The following is a 14248-nucleotide window of genomic DNA, read 5'->3' on the forward strand; positions in this document are numbered from 1 at the left end:
CTCGCGACGTTTCTTAGTCCAACAAACACACACACACACACACACACACGATGCACAACTACTAAAATATGTTAGCACGTTCAACGGGTTATGGGTCGAATAAATAAATTAAAACAAGAATGAGGATATCACAAATCGGAGACACAGAGACACTAACCTTGAAATTTCAGGTTGTCACACTCCAGAATAGTGAAAAAGACTTAACATACCTTAAATAACCTTTACATAACTTAGAAATAAGCTTTGAGGGGTTCGGTGTGCTAAAATAAATTTTTGGGTCATTCAGGGACTAAAAGCGTCAAAAAGTGCACAAGTTTGCACTTTCACACATAACTGACGTTCTGAATACATCCGGACATCCAAAAATTTATGTAAGCACTAAAATATTTTATTTTAGTGTTTGGCAAAAGACCATTCGTCACGCCATTTGGATCGTTTTTCGCGCTTATGCGCATTCCGTCGTAATTAACCGAACATCACGATCGTGCGACCAAACGAACCGACATCCGGCATATTTTTTAGCATGTTTCATGTCCACAATATTTAGGCATCATTTTAGGGCCTTAAAATTGGCTTAACGGGCCTTAAACATGTCGGGAAAGGCTTTAAACACCAACAGGGACTGAATCTGTCATTTTCCAAAGTTGGTTGCAGATCAGGACACCCAGGCGGGGCGCGTAAGCCCTGTCTGAACCTTACGCGGGCCGCGAGGCCTCCCCAGATATGCAGAAACTCGTTTTCACTGCTGTTAGCAGCCTTTCAACACTCCAAAGGGCAATGCCTCTTGCAAATCTCTGGGGTTGGGGTCATATTGTGATACCATAACATTTCGACACTTGTACGGATGAGATTCAAGCACGTAAATCGATAAACGATCCTAACGGTCTTGCATATCCTATAAATACCCCCCCCCCCCATTCTTGCAAAACCCACAAATCTGATCTAAACGCTCTAAGTTGAAGCCATTGCTTCATACATGGGCTACTGGATCAAGATTAGCTTTCAGGGACCCTTCGTAAGTGTTCTTTCATTCTTTTATCGCTTTTCAAGTCCGAAAGTCAAACTTTGTTTGACTTTCTGCATTGACCAGTTTATGGTCAATGCAAAGTTCGTTTGAACTTCATAACGTGAGTGTGATCACGATGGTTATAGTCCCTAGTGACTATACCTACTGATTACCGCGTTATCTAGGCTCAGTGACGAGTCGTAGTTTCGGCCAAAATGCGCATTCTTGCGTATTTTGTAACCAAACTACTCATAGGTATCAAAACGGTTTGTTTTGATACCAAACCTATTTTCTAAACTTAGTTAAGCATGTTTTAACATGCTTAGCTCGTTACTTTTAGTTTAGTGCTTATATAGGGTCGTAAGATAAGCGATCTAAACAATCGCTTATACTTTCGAACCCGACCCGTTTGGTCGATCATTAGGATCTGACCAAACACATTAGGTGACATAGTTGTATAGGGAATAACCTTCCGAGGTTGTACCTTATGGTCACATCGTTTAAGTAGTTGTATGATAGGTAGTTTATATGCCTTAGTTAAATTACCAAAATGCCCTTTTTACGCCAAAATCCATATTAAGCATATGCAACATAACTCTTAACATCTAAACTGATTTGGTAACAATATTAGACATGTTAAGGTATATTTTACTTATCATAGGACTAGTTAGGCGTTCCGAACGCGTTTTACGCGAACGACACGTTAAAGTAGCATAAGCTACCTAAACGGGTCGTAATGGGTCGTAAGCACTTAGGTTAGGTTTCATTTTAGTATGTGGGCTTGGTTAAACCATATTACATGAGTTCCCATACTCGTTTGGTTTACGAACCCTCATTCTATCCAATCCTCCGATTTAGGTCCGGTATATTAACATAGTTACCTATATTAGGTGCCGTTTGATATCCGTGATCTCTAGCATTGTTTGGTTACACAAGGACTTCTAAGCAATCTCAAGTGCGTACATAGACCCATCTTTTACTGTTTTCCAAACTGTTTTGGGGTGAAACACATGTGCCTACTTGTTACTTTGGTGCTTTCCTGTTTTCACATCATATACTTGCTATGCTCATTAGTACACTATTAGTACATCGTTTTACATTACATTTTATGCTATGTATACCCGTTGTGTGCAAACATAGTACAACATTTTACATTACATTTTATGCTATGTATGCCCATTGTGTGCATACTTAGTACAACATTTTACATTACATTTTATGCTATGTATGCCCATTGTGTGCATATTTAGTACATCATTTTACATTACATTTTATGCTATGTATGCCCATTGTGTGCATATTTAGTACATCATTTTACATTACATTTTATGTAATATATGCCCATTGTGTGCATACTTAGTACATTTATTCATCACATGCTTACATTTTGGTATGACATTTGGTTTGTTTAAATAAGACAATGTACATTCATTAACACCGATCATGCCGCTCGTTAGTAGGTAATGGTGCCATAGGACTTGACAACTCCCGTTCCTGAACCCTAGGTTTGTTTGGGTGGAAGGAATGACCGAATTCGATATACATTTACACAAGATAGACCTTTAAATTCGTTTAGGGGTTTATCGCCACAGTCACAAGGCTTGGATATATGCATTTTCACAATACCACATAGATGTTTATATCAGTATAGCATGCATTTGTTCCACAAAACATAACTTTGATTTAAACCATGTTTTACTTCAATACCTTGTTTTTGTGCATTTTACATATGGTTTAGTTGATATTTAGCTTACCATACATGATATTTTGGATACACATTACATGATTTATATTAGACATAAACATTTTGACATTCATATACACAATTCATGATTTACATTAGACATAAAAATTTTGACATTCATATACACAATTCATGATTTACATTAGACATAAACATTTTGACATTGATATACACAACTCATGATTTACATTAGACATAGACATTAGACATGGTTTTTCACACAAACATTTTGACATTTGATTATACATAAACATTTTACAATGGTGGTTTGGTTTGAGTAAGTGATTTAAGTAACGAGGCGTGTGTAATATGATACAAGCATGGTGGATACGTCGCTGGTACTTCCTATATATAAGTGCTTGTATGGTATTACATATCGTAGCATTATTTGAATCATTTCAATTTAGACATATAATATTTTTTACAAATAACATACTTTTCACAATACATTGTTTACAAACAACTTATCTAATACAAACTCATTTTACTTGGTTATTTACTTAACCATGTATTATTCTTTTATACATATATATCATTTGGTTTATTTATCACTTTTCAAATGATTTACACGACAAAGCAAATTACAAGGTTCACGACTAAACATTTTCTTAAACATAAGTCATGAATCTTATTTTCACAAAACCTATGTATCTCACAGGCATTCTTTTATGCTGACGTACCTATTTTCACATGTGTTTCAGGATATGATGCATAGGATTTATCAAGATACACTTAGGCGGACTTGGGCCTTAGTGACAATAAAAGATGCAAGACTAGTTATTTATGTTATATTTCTTTGATTGTCAAGACATTGTAACTCTTTTATTCAATAAAACAGTATTTCAATTTCCATGTGTTATGAAACAATGATTCTGTTACAACACTCCCCGACCTTTCCGCCATGTTTTTTTTGGGTAAAGGGTTTTACCCCGGTGAATTTTATTAAAAAGAATAAAGAATCACGCAAGTGTACCAAAAGTAGCACACAAGAGCTAGACTTGGCATACCAAGACTAGCACAACCAAACAACCACAAACAAAAACAACCAACCTACAAAAACCAAAACAAACACACCAACTAAACACAAAACAGCCCGAAGCCAAACATTGGCAACTAACAAAAAAACGCTAGCTCAAAAAACTCTAGCCCGGATCAATACTTAGCGCCTTCACTTGGAACTTCCATCTCTCTAGCATCAGCGGGTGTTTCATACTTTTCCCAGCCTTGAAAGTCATCAGCTTTAGGCGAACTGTATGAAGAACAATGTTTGCGATCACTGTAGCATTTCGCTGTGTTCTAGAAAACAGCCTGTTGTTTCTTTCTTGCCATATGAAATAAGACGAAGCCGCAACCACCAACTTACTGACAATACTTTTCGCTGAATTATTAATAGCATGTTGAGAAAGCCAAGCAATAATGGAATCCCAATTTTCATCAATCGAATCCATATAAGCCATATCCTTCACCCGATTCCACACTTGCAAAGCATAGGAGCATCGAAAAAATAAATGGTCCCGAGAATCCTTACCCTGATTGCACAGAGGACAGCACATTAGATTTAAATTAGTTGCACTTCCAGCATCCCAAACTCCCATTCGATCCTGGGTTTTTAGCTTATTCTTAATAACAAGCCACAAGTGGAAAGAATGTCTCGGAATACTCTGACCGAACCAAACCAAGCTAACCCAATCCACCTCCTCACCGCGCACCCGAATACTCTCCCAAGCCTCACTAGCACTGAATTCTGAGACGTTGCCCTGCCTATTCTTCCAAACGAGCTTATCAGGAACATTATGAACCATACTCGGAGGCATTAAATTAATCAAAACTGGATAAAGGTCAAACCAAGCAATCGGCCACTTCCACCCATTATGAGTATCAATGAGATCTGACACTGAAGATCGCATGCTAAACCCCGCCCCATGAATTCGTCTAGGGGTAATGAAATCCCGCAAAGGGCTATAAGCACACCAGTTGTCATTCCAAGCATTAGCCTCCGTACCGTCACGAATCAAGAACCAAATGAACGGACGAATAGAGGACCGGATAGATAAGATTTTTCTCCACCCCCATGTCATACTACCACGAAAAGGAAGCTCCCAAAAGTTTCTCCCTTTGATCCTGTACGAATGAACCCATTTTACCCAGAGAGAATCCCGCTTAGTAAGAATACTCCACACATGATTAGCAAGAAGCGCTTTATTCGAGTCATGAATTCTTCTAATGCCCAGGCCGCCTTCGGATTTTGGAAGGCAAACATTCTTCCAAGCAACTTTCGGAGTAGAACCCTTAGCCACCCCACCACTCCAAAGAAAATTACGCATACGCTTTTCAATGTCTGTAACTATACGGACCGGAAGCATAAACACAGATGCCCAGTATACATGCATAGCCGAAATAACCGACTTAATTAACTGGAGCCTTCCTGCAAGAGAAAGAGACTTGTTTAACCACTGATCAATTTTCTTGTCAACCCGATCCACTAGAATTTTGCAATCCTTCGAGGAAAGCTTGGTTGAAATCAGCGGAACTCCCAAGTACTTAACAGGGAGCTCTCCCTCTTGAAACGGAAGAAGGGAGCAAATCTCTTGCTTCATCTGAGACGAAACATTGCTGAAAAAGACTGTGCTTTTCGCTAAATTCGGGTTAAGACCCGAAGTTCTCGTGAATAACTCCAACGCATCCCTCATAATACGAATGGACACCAAATCCAGATTAGCAAAAATGAACAAGTCATCAGCGAAGGACACATTAATAATCTTCTGAAGTTTACACTTATCATGGTACCGAAAAGCAGGATGATCATCAGCTGCCTTATGTAATAATAAAGAAAGAACCTCCATGACTAAAGTAAACAGATAGGGGGATATAGGATCACCCTGTCTAAGCCCCCTCCTCCCTTTGAAGTAACCACAAAGATTCCCATTAATGCAAAGAGAAAACGACACAGTAGAGACACACGTCATAATCCATCCCACCATTTTAGGAGGGAATCCAAACCTGGTTAGGATAGATTTGAGAAACTTCCAGCTGACAGTGTCGTATGCTTTCTGGATATCAATTTTGAAGGCACACCTCGGCTTCCCCTTATGTAAATGATAGTTGTGCATAAGTTCCTGCGTAAGAAGGATATTGTCCGAGATTTTTCTGCCAGGAATAAAAGCCGATTGGCTGATGTCAACCAAGCTACCCAAACTACCTTTAATTCTCTCCGACAAGATCTTACTTATGCATTTAAGAATGACATTGCAACAGGATATCGGTCTATACTCCAAAACCGAAGCAGGAGTAGAAACTTTGGGAATCAAGGCAATTATTGTATGGTTTACCTGCTGAAGCAGTTTACCATTCTCAAAAAATTGAAGAATTGCAGTCGAAACTTCATCACCAACTACATCCCAAGCTTTCTTAAAAAACACCGATGTATATCCATCAGGACCCGGGGCCTTGTTATCAGCAATACTGAACATAGCCGCCTTGACTTCCTCACGTGTCACTGGCCGAATCATGTGATCAGCAAGATCCGGATTTACGGTGTTCACAAAGAGGCCTTCCATGTTTAACTCTTCCACTTCAGCTTCAATACCCAAAAAATTAGCATAGTGGTCAACTAATGCTTTCTCAACATCCACTCCTTCATGCTGAATACCATTAGCATCTCGAATCAAGTGGATTTTATTCCTGGCATTCCTACTTTTAACAAAATTGTGAAAGAAAGATGTATTGCCATCTCCCGCACTTAGCCATTCCAGCTTAGCTTTTTGTTTTAAAAAAGATTCCTCATCATAAGAAGCAATATGGAACTTTTTTATAAGTTCAGTTTCGTTTTCCCGAAGCGTAGCATCAAACGGCTTAATATCAATTTGACGGTGGATATCATCCAGCTGCAATCTCAACTCTTTGACTTTAGTATGTAAATTACCTTGATCATGAAGCAGCTTCCTTAACGGGGATTTAAGATTCCGAAGCTTTTTTACCACAGAAATCATCGGAATGCCCTCTATACTTCTACTCCATTCGGAAACAACACAAGCTTTGAACTCCTCTTTGTTGGCTATAAAATTAGCGAATTTAAACGGCTTGGGTTTAGGACGGCGAACTTGATCCAGTTTAAGAATACACGGCGTATGGTCCGACACCCTATAAGGGTGATAGAGCACATGAGCATTAGGAAACACATCCAAGAAACTAACATTCCCCATAACCCGATCTATCTTCTTAAGGATACCAATCCCTTCCTTTGGCTTTTGGTTCCACGTAAAATGGAGCCCATGCCCGGGGATATCAAGAAGCTCCATCTGTTGAACACACTCAAAGAAGTCCCTCATTCCTATTGTCGGATTAGACGAGCCATGTAAAACATCATCCAAGTAGAGGGCCGAGTTAAAATCCCCTAGCACAATCCACGGCTGGTTATTAACAACCAACTTATGCATCATCAAATCACGCCATAATTCCCTACGCTCCTGATAAGTATTCTTCGCATAAACAAAAGACACAAACACACGAGTGTCCAGAGCTATTGACTTGAGTTTAACATGCACGACCTGATCCGTTTGGGCCAGGACCATAAGATCCACCAAATCATTGTTCCAACCTATTATGATTCGAGTACCTCTATTACAAACACCACCATTTGAAGTCCACTCCCATTGTCTGAAAACTCTATTGCAAACCTTAGAAAGCTTTGACACCTCCACATGAGATTCCAGAATGGCACAAACACTCAACCGATTATCTTTCACTACTTGCTGAACCTCTCTTTGTTTCAGGGGCCGGTTCAAGCCCCTTATATTCCATGCTGCAATACTATCCATAAAAGCCCGTATCACCGGGAGTGCTTGCCCCCTCAGAATTACCCTTCTTCTTATTCGCTGACATGAAGGATGAAATTTCCGGCTGACATGGGTCTATTAATTCTTCATCTCCCTCCAAGTTCGACTTCTGATTATTTGAATTCTTATCCTCTTTACTTGTTCCATCCACTGCATTGTTTTTCGGCTCTGAAGAGCTCCGGCCATTTAGATTACCTGAATTGGAACCACCCTCTCCTAGCATATCGTATTTGTTATGTAAACTCACAACCGGTTCAGCTTCTTTTACGTCTCCTTGGTTTTTGGTACCCGAAGTACTAGCACCTGCCGTGCTTTGCTTAGGTTTGTAAACAAACTTCGGCTTTGGTTTCTTTTGTGGAAAGCCATGTTTGGCAGTCTTTCTTTTATCCATTATGAAACCCTCATCATCAATTATTACCTGCTTTGCTTTTTCCTTAGAAGCCCTAGGGCATGAGGACATAGTATGGCCAAATAAACAACAAGTTTCACAACGGAGAGGTTTCCATTCATATTCAACTCTAACTCTTTCCATCACGAATCCTTCTTCATCCATTTTAGGGATAGCAACCACTACATGAGATTTTAGCTCCTTATCAGCATTTATCTCAACCATTGCACGTGCATAACTAGTTCTACCCCAATTCTCGATGCACATATCCGCCGTATAACTATCTAACCTTTTCGGGATCCCCACCTTAGAGGCTAACAAACTCAAACCATCATCTGTGTACACGGCCAAAGGAACATTATGTAACCTGATCCATACTGGAACCGACTTAATACCTTCCTTCTTTAAACTTACAGTCGGACCCCATACGTTCAGAAATAATGGCACTTTTCTTATCAGCCATGGGCCATTCTCAAGAACCTTAAGCATACCCTCCTTGGAATCAAATTTGAAAAAGAAAAAACCGTCTGAATTCATCATAAGCTTAACGAACCCATACTTTGCCCATACATTCTTGACATAGTAATCAACAACGGGAAAAGGCAATCTATCACCTAGAAAGTAACCGTAAAGAACATTTTCAAACTTCTTTTGTACCTGACGTACTGCTTCCTTAGGGATAACAACGTCTGCCTCCTCCACACTCTCTAACGATTCAAGCAGCCTGAAGTTTACCTCACGCTTAACTGACGTATTGATCTTCACTCTATCCGCATATGAGCCTCGGAAACCCTTGACATTCTCTCCCTCCTCAGGATTTTGATCAGGTTGAGAACACTCCTGATTCTGCCCATCGTTACTATCATTAGTAGATATCACTAGAGGAACCTGAACTGTCACTTTTTCCAATTCATCAATAACATTGATGACTTTCTGTTCTTGCTGAGTAACTCCACGCCGAGCCAACAATGGGTAACCATCAATATTCAGTGGTTTGCTGAATAATGAAGGTTTATCACGTAAATCCTGCATATTCAACGGCTTTGATCCCTTCGAAGTAATAAAAACATCCCCATGCATCTTTTTAGAAAACGATTGGAACCCTAGGTCGTCCAACCCGTTATCCCGATTCCTCTCCTTTCCGCCATGTTTTGTTGTTCCACATGGTCGGGGTGTGACATTGCACCTTGAGATTATCTGTTGTATCTTCATATTTTTGTCATACAAAAATATATAAAAGATGAGAAAAAAGCCACCTCCTTTTTGCCCAATCAAGAGGCTTCTTCCACATGCAAAAGTATGTAAGATAATTGGCCAAAATATTTAGGGAAGACCACACAATGAAAACACATGCAAATGCATGAAATACTATTGGACCAATTTCTTTGGTTAGAGAGAAAGGGGGGCCAGCCCCATGTGGGTGTTTTTAAAAAAAATAATCAAATTTATTTTATTAAATAAAGTCTTGTTTATTTTATAACTTTTATAAAATAAAACACTATATGTTTTCAAGACTTTATGCACCCTTTTAAAATTGTTATTTGACCTATTAAATAACAAAATAAAATATTCTCTCATAATAAATTATCCACATAATTTATTGGTTTCTCAAGTGTAATTATTTAGAAAACCAATTTCTAAATATTGTAAGTGAAAATATTTATTTCTTTGATCATATCACAAATAAATAATAATAGTGTTTGTCTAGCTTGCATTTGGGTATGACTCGACTTGGATCATAACGTACTAGCCACATCAATCTAATCTGTGTCTTGGGCATATAGACTTCAACATGCGGAAGCGTGGGTTTATTTGGTGTGATTTCTTAATACCATAGCTTAATCACAACCAAGTTATATGAAAGTAAAACCATGAAGATCATCCATTGATTCAAGTTTTAAAATAAAAATACCACAACATTGTTTTAAAACGTCGACACATGCAACGGGATTACAACATAACAAAATAAAAACATTGTTCATAAGACACAACCACAAACATGAAATAGACCCAGTTTAAGACTTGTGACTCGTCCAGGTAAAAGCCACAACCCCTAAACTTGGATGACCTCATTTCCCTTATGCAGCGTGAAAACGTAGCATACCTCGCCAGATCCCTAATTCCCTGAAATACATGTAAGTTGAAAAATCAACAAAAATGTTGAGCGAGTTCATGTGTAAGTGAGTATGTAAAACCTTTGTAAGTATAAAATTCCCTGGTATGTAGCAAATAAGGAAAAATGAGATCACCAATGGTTTGCAAGGCCAATGATATGTGTGAAGTGCAGTAGGAAGACTCAAACCTAGCAGATTTTTGCGTCGGGTACAAAGTCACCCCGAGGTCCATTCTGTTGGGCCTGGAGTTTGGCTCGCTACACCCAGATAGATCTACCGCTAATGACCCTCGGTCCTACAATGAGGATTAATGGCCTCCAGTTCCCGCCTACCCACTCACATGATCTAAGTAGTAACCCTCCTTACGCTAACCATACCATGTAAAAAGTATTCGTAATCATAGTAACATGTATTTCACCCCCGAAGTATAAAAACTGAAAACAGTTAAGAGAAAAGGGGGACATGAACTCACAGAAGTGCGTCTCGAAATAGTAATCCCAATCAACCTGCTGCGTGACGACCTACACGTACTAACTTCTATTAGACGGACGGCCGTGCCTTGGCTTAAGGGTTAAGTTTTTGGGAAATAGTTAGGCAACTATTTCGTATTTACACTTCTTAATTATTTTGTAAATATATTCCTTCCCAAGGATGGGGGTTTTAATACATGTGCGTTTTTTTGAAATTCCAAAAAATATATTATTAAGTCTCACTTAATAAAATATATTTTAATTCATTTGTCTAAAATATTCTATCTCCAAAATATACATATTTTTCCCGAAAATATTATATTTCATTCCATACAATTTCCAAAATAATACTTTTATCAAAATACGCATTTAAGAGTATTTTTCCGAAAATACATAAGTTACATTTAAATTTCGGGTAGTAATAATAATACCGGTGTAACTTAGATATTTATTTGTAAAGGCGTTGGTATTATTTTGGAGGTCGTAACTTCATTATATTTTCCAGGTTATATTATTTTTACTCTAAAAATAATATATAGTTCACAAAATAATCATAAAATCACACAAGTGTTTTACTATGAAATATATGTTCAAAATATATATTTAACAAGTTCTATTTACGAAAATCCATCTCCGACACTTGGTAATTTTGTAATAAAAATCATGGTGAATTTTATTTGGAAAACAAGTTAAAAATATATTCATAAACACTTGTCAAAAATATTTCTAAGTGTTATTTTCTGGAAAAATTTCGCCAGAGTTTCCTCTGTAACTGCAGGTGCCACGCTTACAAGCGTATCATTTTCTTTTAAAGATTCAACCAACAACTTTCAACCATCAATATTCAATATTCAAACATCAACTAGTCAAAAATAAGTATAGATCGCAACACATGAACTTGTAAGTCGTGTAAAATTATGTAGTAACCTTCCAACATTTTTAGTAGATCTTTCTATCTTTAAAAATAACATCGGTTTCTTGAAATACTTTATTTTAAAGAAAATGTAACTTTACAACTTCTAGTCCAAAAATTACGAAATTATTCCTTTGTTAACCCTTTTGTCACACAAGTGTTTACACACTTGTTTGTTTGCAAAAATGCTTTTAGTTGTGTAAGATCCGGCTTTTAACCAAGATTTGCATCTTACACTTGGTTCTTCGAAAATACCACTTGTAGATCTTTAGATCTACTAGTTTAAAACTCTATTTTACAAGAAAAATCACTTTTACACAAGTTCATGTTCATGTGTGGGAGGTTTCATCATCTTGTTACTTTTACACTTAACAAATTGCTAGTTCATGTTCCATGAACATGATCTAGCATGGTTAGATGACGATCCGTTCCACTACTAGCCACTAACAACATAAAATAATCACAACAAAACAAGATTCACAAGTTTTACACCAATAGTTACTCTTTATCCATCAAGTTTATCTTTCATTCAAGGCTTTTAGCTTTGATCTTTAGTGTTCTTGATTTTTATCCGTTAAATCTCTTGTTAACCACTTTAAACATGAATAAGAGAGTGTCTAGAAGCACTTACTACTAGCTCGTGGCTAGGGAAGAATCAAAGCGAAAACAAGGTGGATAAAAGTAACGTAGTGAGGTTCTTGAGATTCCGAAAGCACCGGGTTTGCTTGAATGATACCTTGCACCTTTGTATGTAAGTGGTTTAGCAAGATCAAACTTGAATGATGGTGAGATGGTGGGTGTGGGTTTCGGCCGATCCAAAGGAGAGAAGAGGGAGAGAGCAAATTTTTGTTTAAGTGTTTGATGTGAATGATAATGTGATCCTTAGGTTATATTTATAAACCATTTTAGTGTACTAACCATCAAATAATATGTTCTCTAGATCTTAGACTTAGTCAAATAAAATATTTAAAAATGTAAGGGGTACGTCCCCTCTTGGGAGCCGATCGGTTGGGGGGGGGGTTATATGGTTAGATTTTAACCAAATAGTTAGTAACTAGTTATGTTAGTTAGGTATTCAAGTTAGTTATTAGTGTGTTATGTAATATAACGGGTGTTAGGGTGTTCTGAGACCCTAACTAGTTCAGAAGAGGATAAACAATGTCATTGACAATATTTTTATGTTCCGGGTAAAGTCCGGTTGTTCGGTTGGATATTGATCCGTTAAAGTGCTAATTAAGCATTTAAAGTGCCTTTAATATTATTTTTAGTGACACAATGAATTCCCGACACTTTGGAAAGTGTCTAGTATTATTTTCCCATGTTTTTGCGCTTTACTAGTTAACTTAAATGTTGAATTTTGTAATAAAGTGCAGGATTTTGTAGTTAAAGCATGTTTTAGGCACATCCGGTCACTATAACTAACACCTAGTGACGCAGTTTTACAATCCTCACCTCCCTACACTCCCTACTAGTGTAGTAATCTATTCTCGGCTCATACTGGCCTTAGAGACAGTGTCTGTCTAGTGCTGGCTATGTCAGCATGTTTACTGGGTTATCCTTTCATTGTGCTACTGTGCTTTTGTGCATCAAGTTCGTCACTATAGTTCTGTGTAATAAATGGAGTGACAGTAATAATGTATGATGCATGGATATGTATGTATCACAAATCAAGTAGCAGTTTAACCACAACTGTAAGCAAGCACAGTAATTAAGCATTAATTAAATATTAATTAACTCGTACGGATACCTGATTTGGTGAGGGTTGTCACAATGTTCGGGATTGCAGCAGTCATTTGCTGCGTAATGACAGCTGCCAGCTCTTCAATAGGTACCTGATTTTCGCGTCGTGGAGGCATTCTAAAAAGGGGAAACAAGAGAGAAAACAAATGAAATATCATTGGGTAAGAATAGGATGTTACAATTACCGACCAAAAATCATGGGTGATGGTCATTTGTTTGAACCACGAAGCAAACAAAGACATGCTCGCCTATAAGTGGACACTCACCCCAAGAGTTCCCAGGTAAGAGTGACTGGTCCGATATTGCGGATTTGTACGAACACTCTAGCCTTAGACAGAAAGCTCAGGGTACAGGCACCCACCCTTCCAGTTTGCACGTGTTCACATTATGTGGCCCTAAACTTTGATGAGAATTTGAAAACTTTGAAGGTTCGAAACCTTATAATAAATCATCCTAGAAAAGATGATTAGTTTTCAAAGCAGATTCGAATTTTGTGTTCTTATTGTGGTTGCTGCCTAAAGATAGGCAACGGTATTGTTTTATGACTAAACGCAAGTAAACTCGCGTTTGGGTCCTAGGAGGGTTATAGTCTAGGTCAAAGCATTACTAATAACCTAATTCCCTATAACCATTGGCTCTGATACCAACTTTTCTGTCACACCACGACCACGTAAAATAACAAAACGTGGCGGAAACATCGGGGAGTGTTGTAACAGAATCATTGTTTCACAACCATGGATTAAACAGTTTTGTTTTATTGAATTTAATGTATTACATTACATTGGAATTAGAAACAAAACATGAACAAATAGACATTCATTGTTATTAAGTCACTAAGGCCTCGTCCATTCCTATGTGAGCGTACACAAATATCATCATCAAACATCATCAACTATGGTACCTGAAACACATGTGAAAATACGTCAGCATAAAAATGCTGGCGAGTACATAGGTTTTATGTCAGTGTCAGATTCATGGCTTGTTTTACATGTTGCAATACTTATTTAAAACCCTTTTTTTTTTGAAAAGTATAGTATT

The 14248-nt window shown here is 37.7% G+C and overlaps 1 protein-coding gene across 1 annotated transcript; it reads right to left on the reverse strand.

Annotated features, from left to right (window-relative positions):
• Window positions 1–3892: 3892 nt before the first annotated feature.
• Window positions 3893–9053, reverse strand: LOC110943155. Its single transcript, XM_022184911.1, has 2 exons — window positions 7610–9053; window positions 3893–7551 (listed from the first exon to the last, which is right to left on the reverse strand). Exons 1-2 carry the CDS (start codon window positions 9051–9053, stop codon window positions 3893–3895), a joined length of 5103 nt encoding a protein of 1700 aa, XP_022040603.1.
• Between the last annotated feature and the right edge of the window lie 5195 nt (window positions 9054–14248).

Source organism: Helianthus annuus, chromosome 5, assembly GCF_002127325.2.
Source record: "Helianthus annuus cultivar XRQ/B chromosome 5, HanXRQr2.0-SUNRISE, whole genome shotgun sequence".
NCBI lineage: Eukaryota > Viridiplantae > Streptophyta > Magnoliopsida > Asterales > Asteraceae > Helianthus > Helianthus annuus.

Coding starts and splice junctions, on each gene's coding strand:
- LOC110943155 (XM_022184911.1), bottom strand. CDS start 9,053: ATGCATGGGGATGTTTTTATTACTTCGAAGGGATCAAAGCCGTTGAAT. Junction 7,552..7,609: donor GTCAGCGAATAAGAAGAAGG/GTAATTCTGAGG, acceptor ATAGTATTGCAG/CATGGAATATAAGGGGCTTG.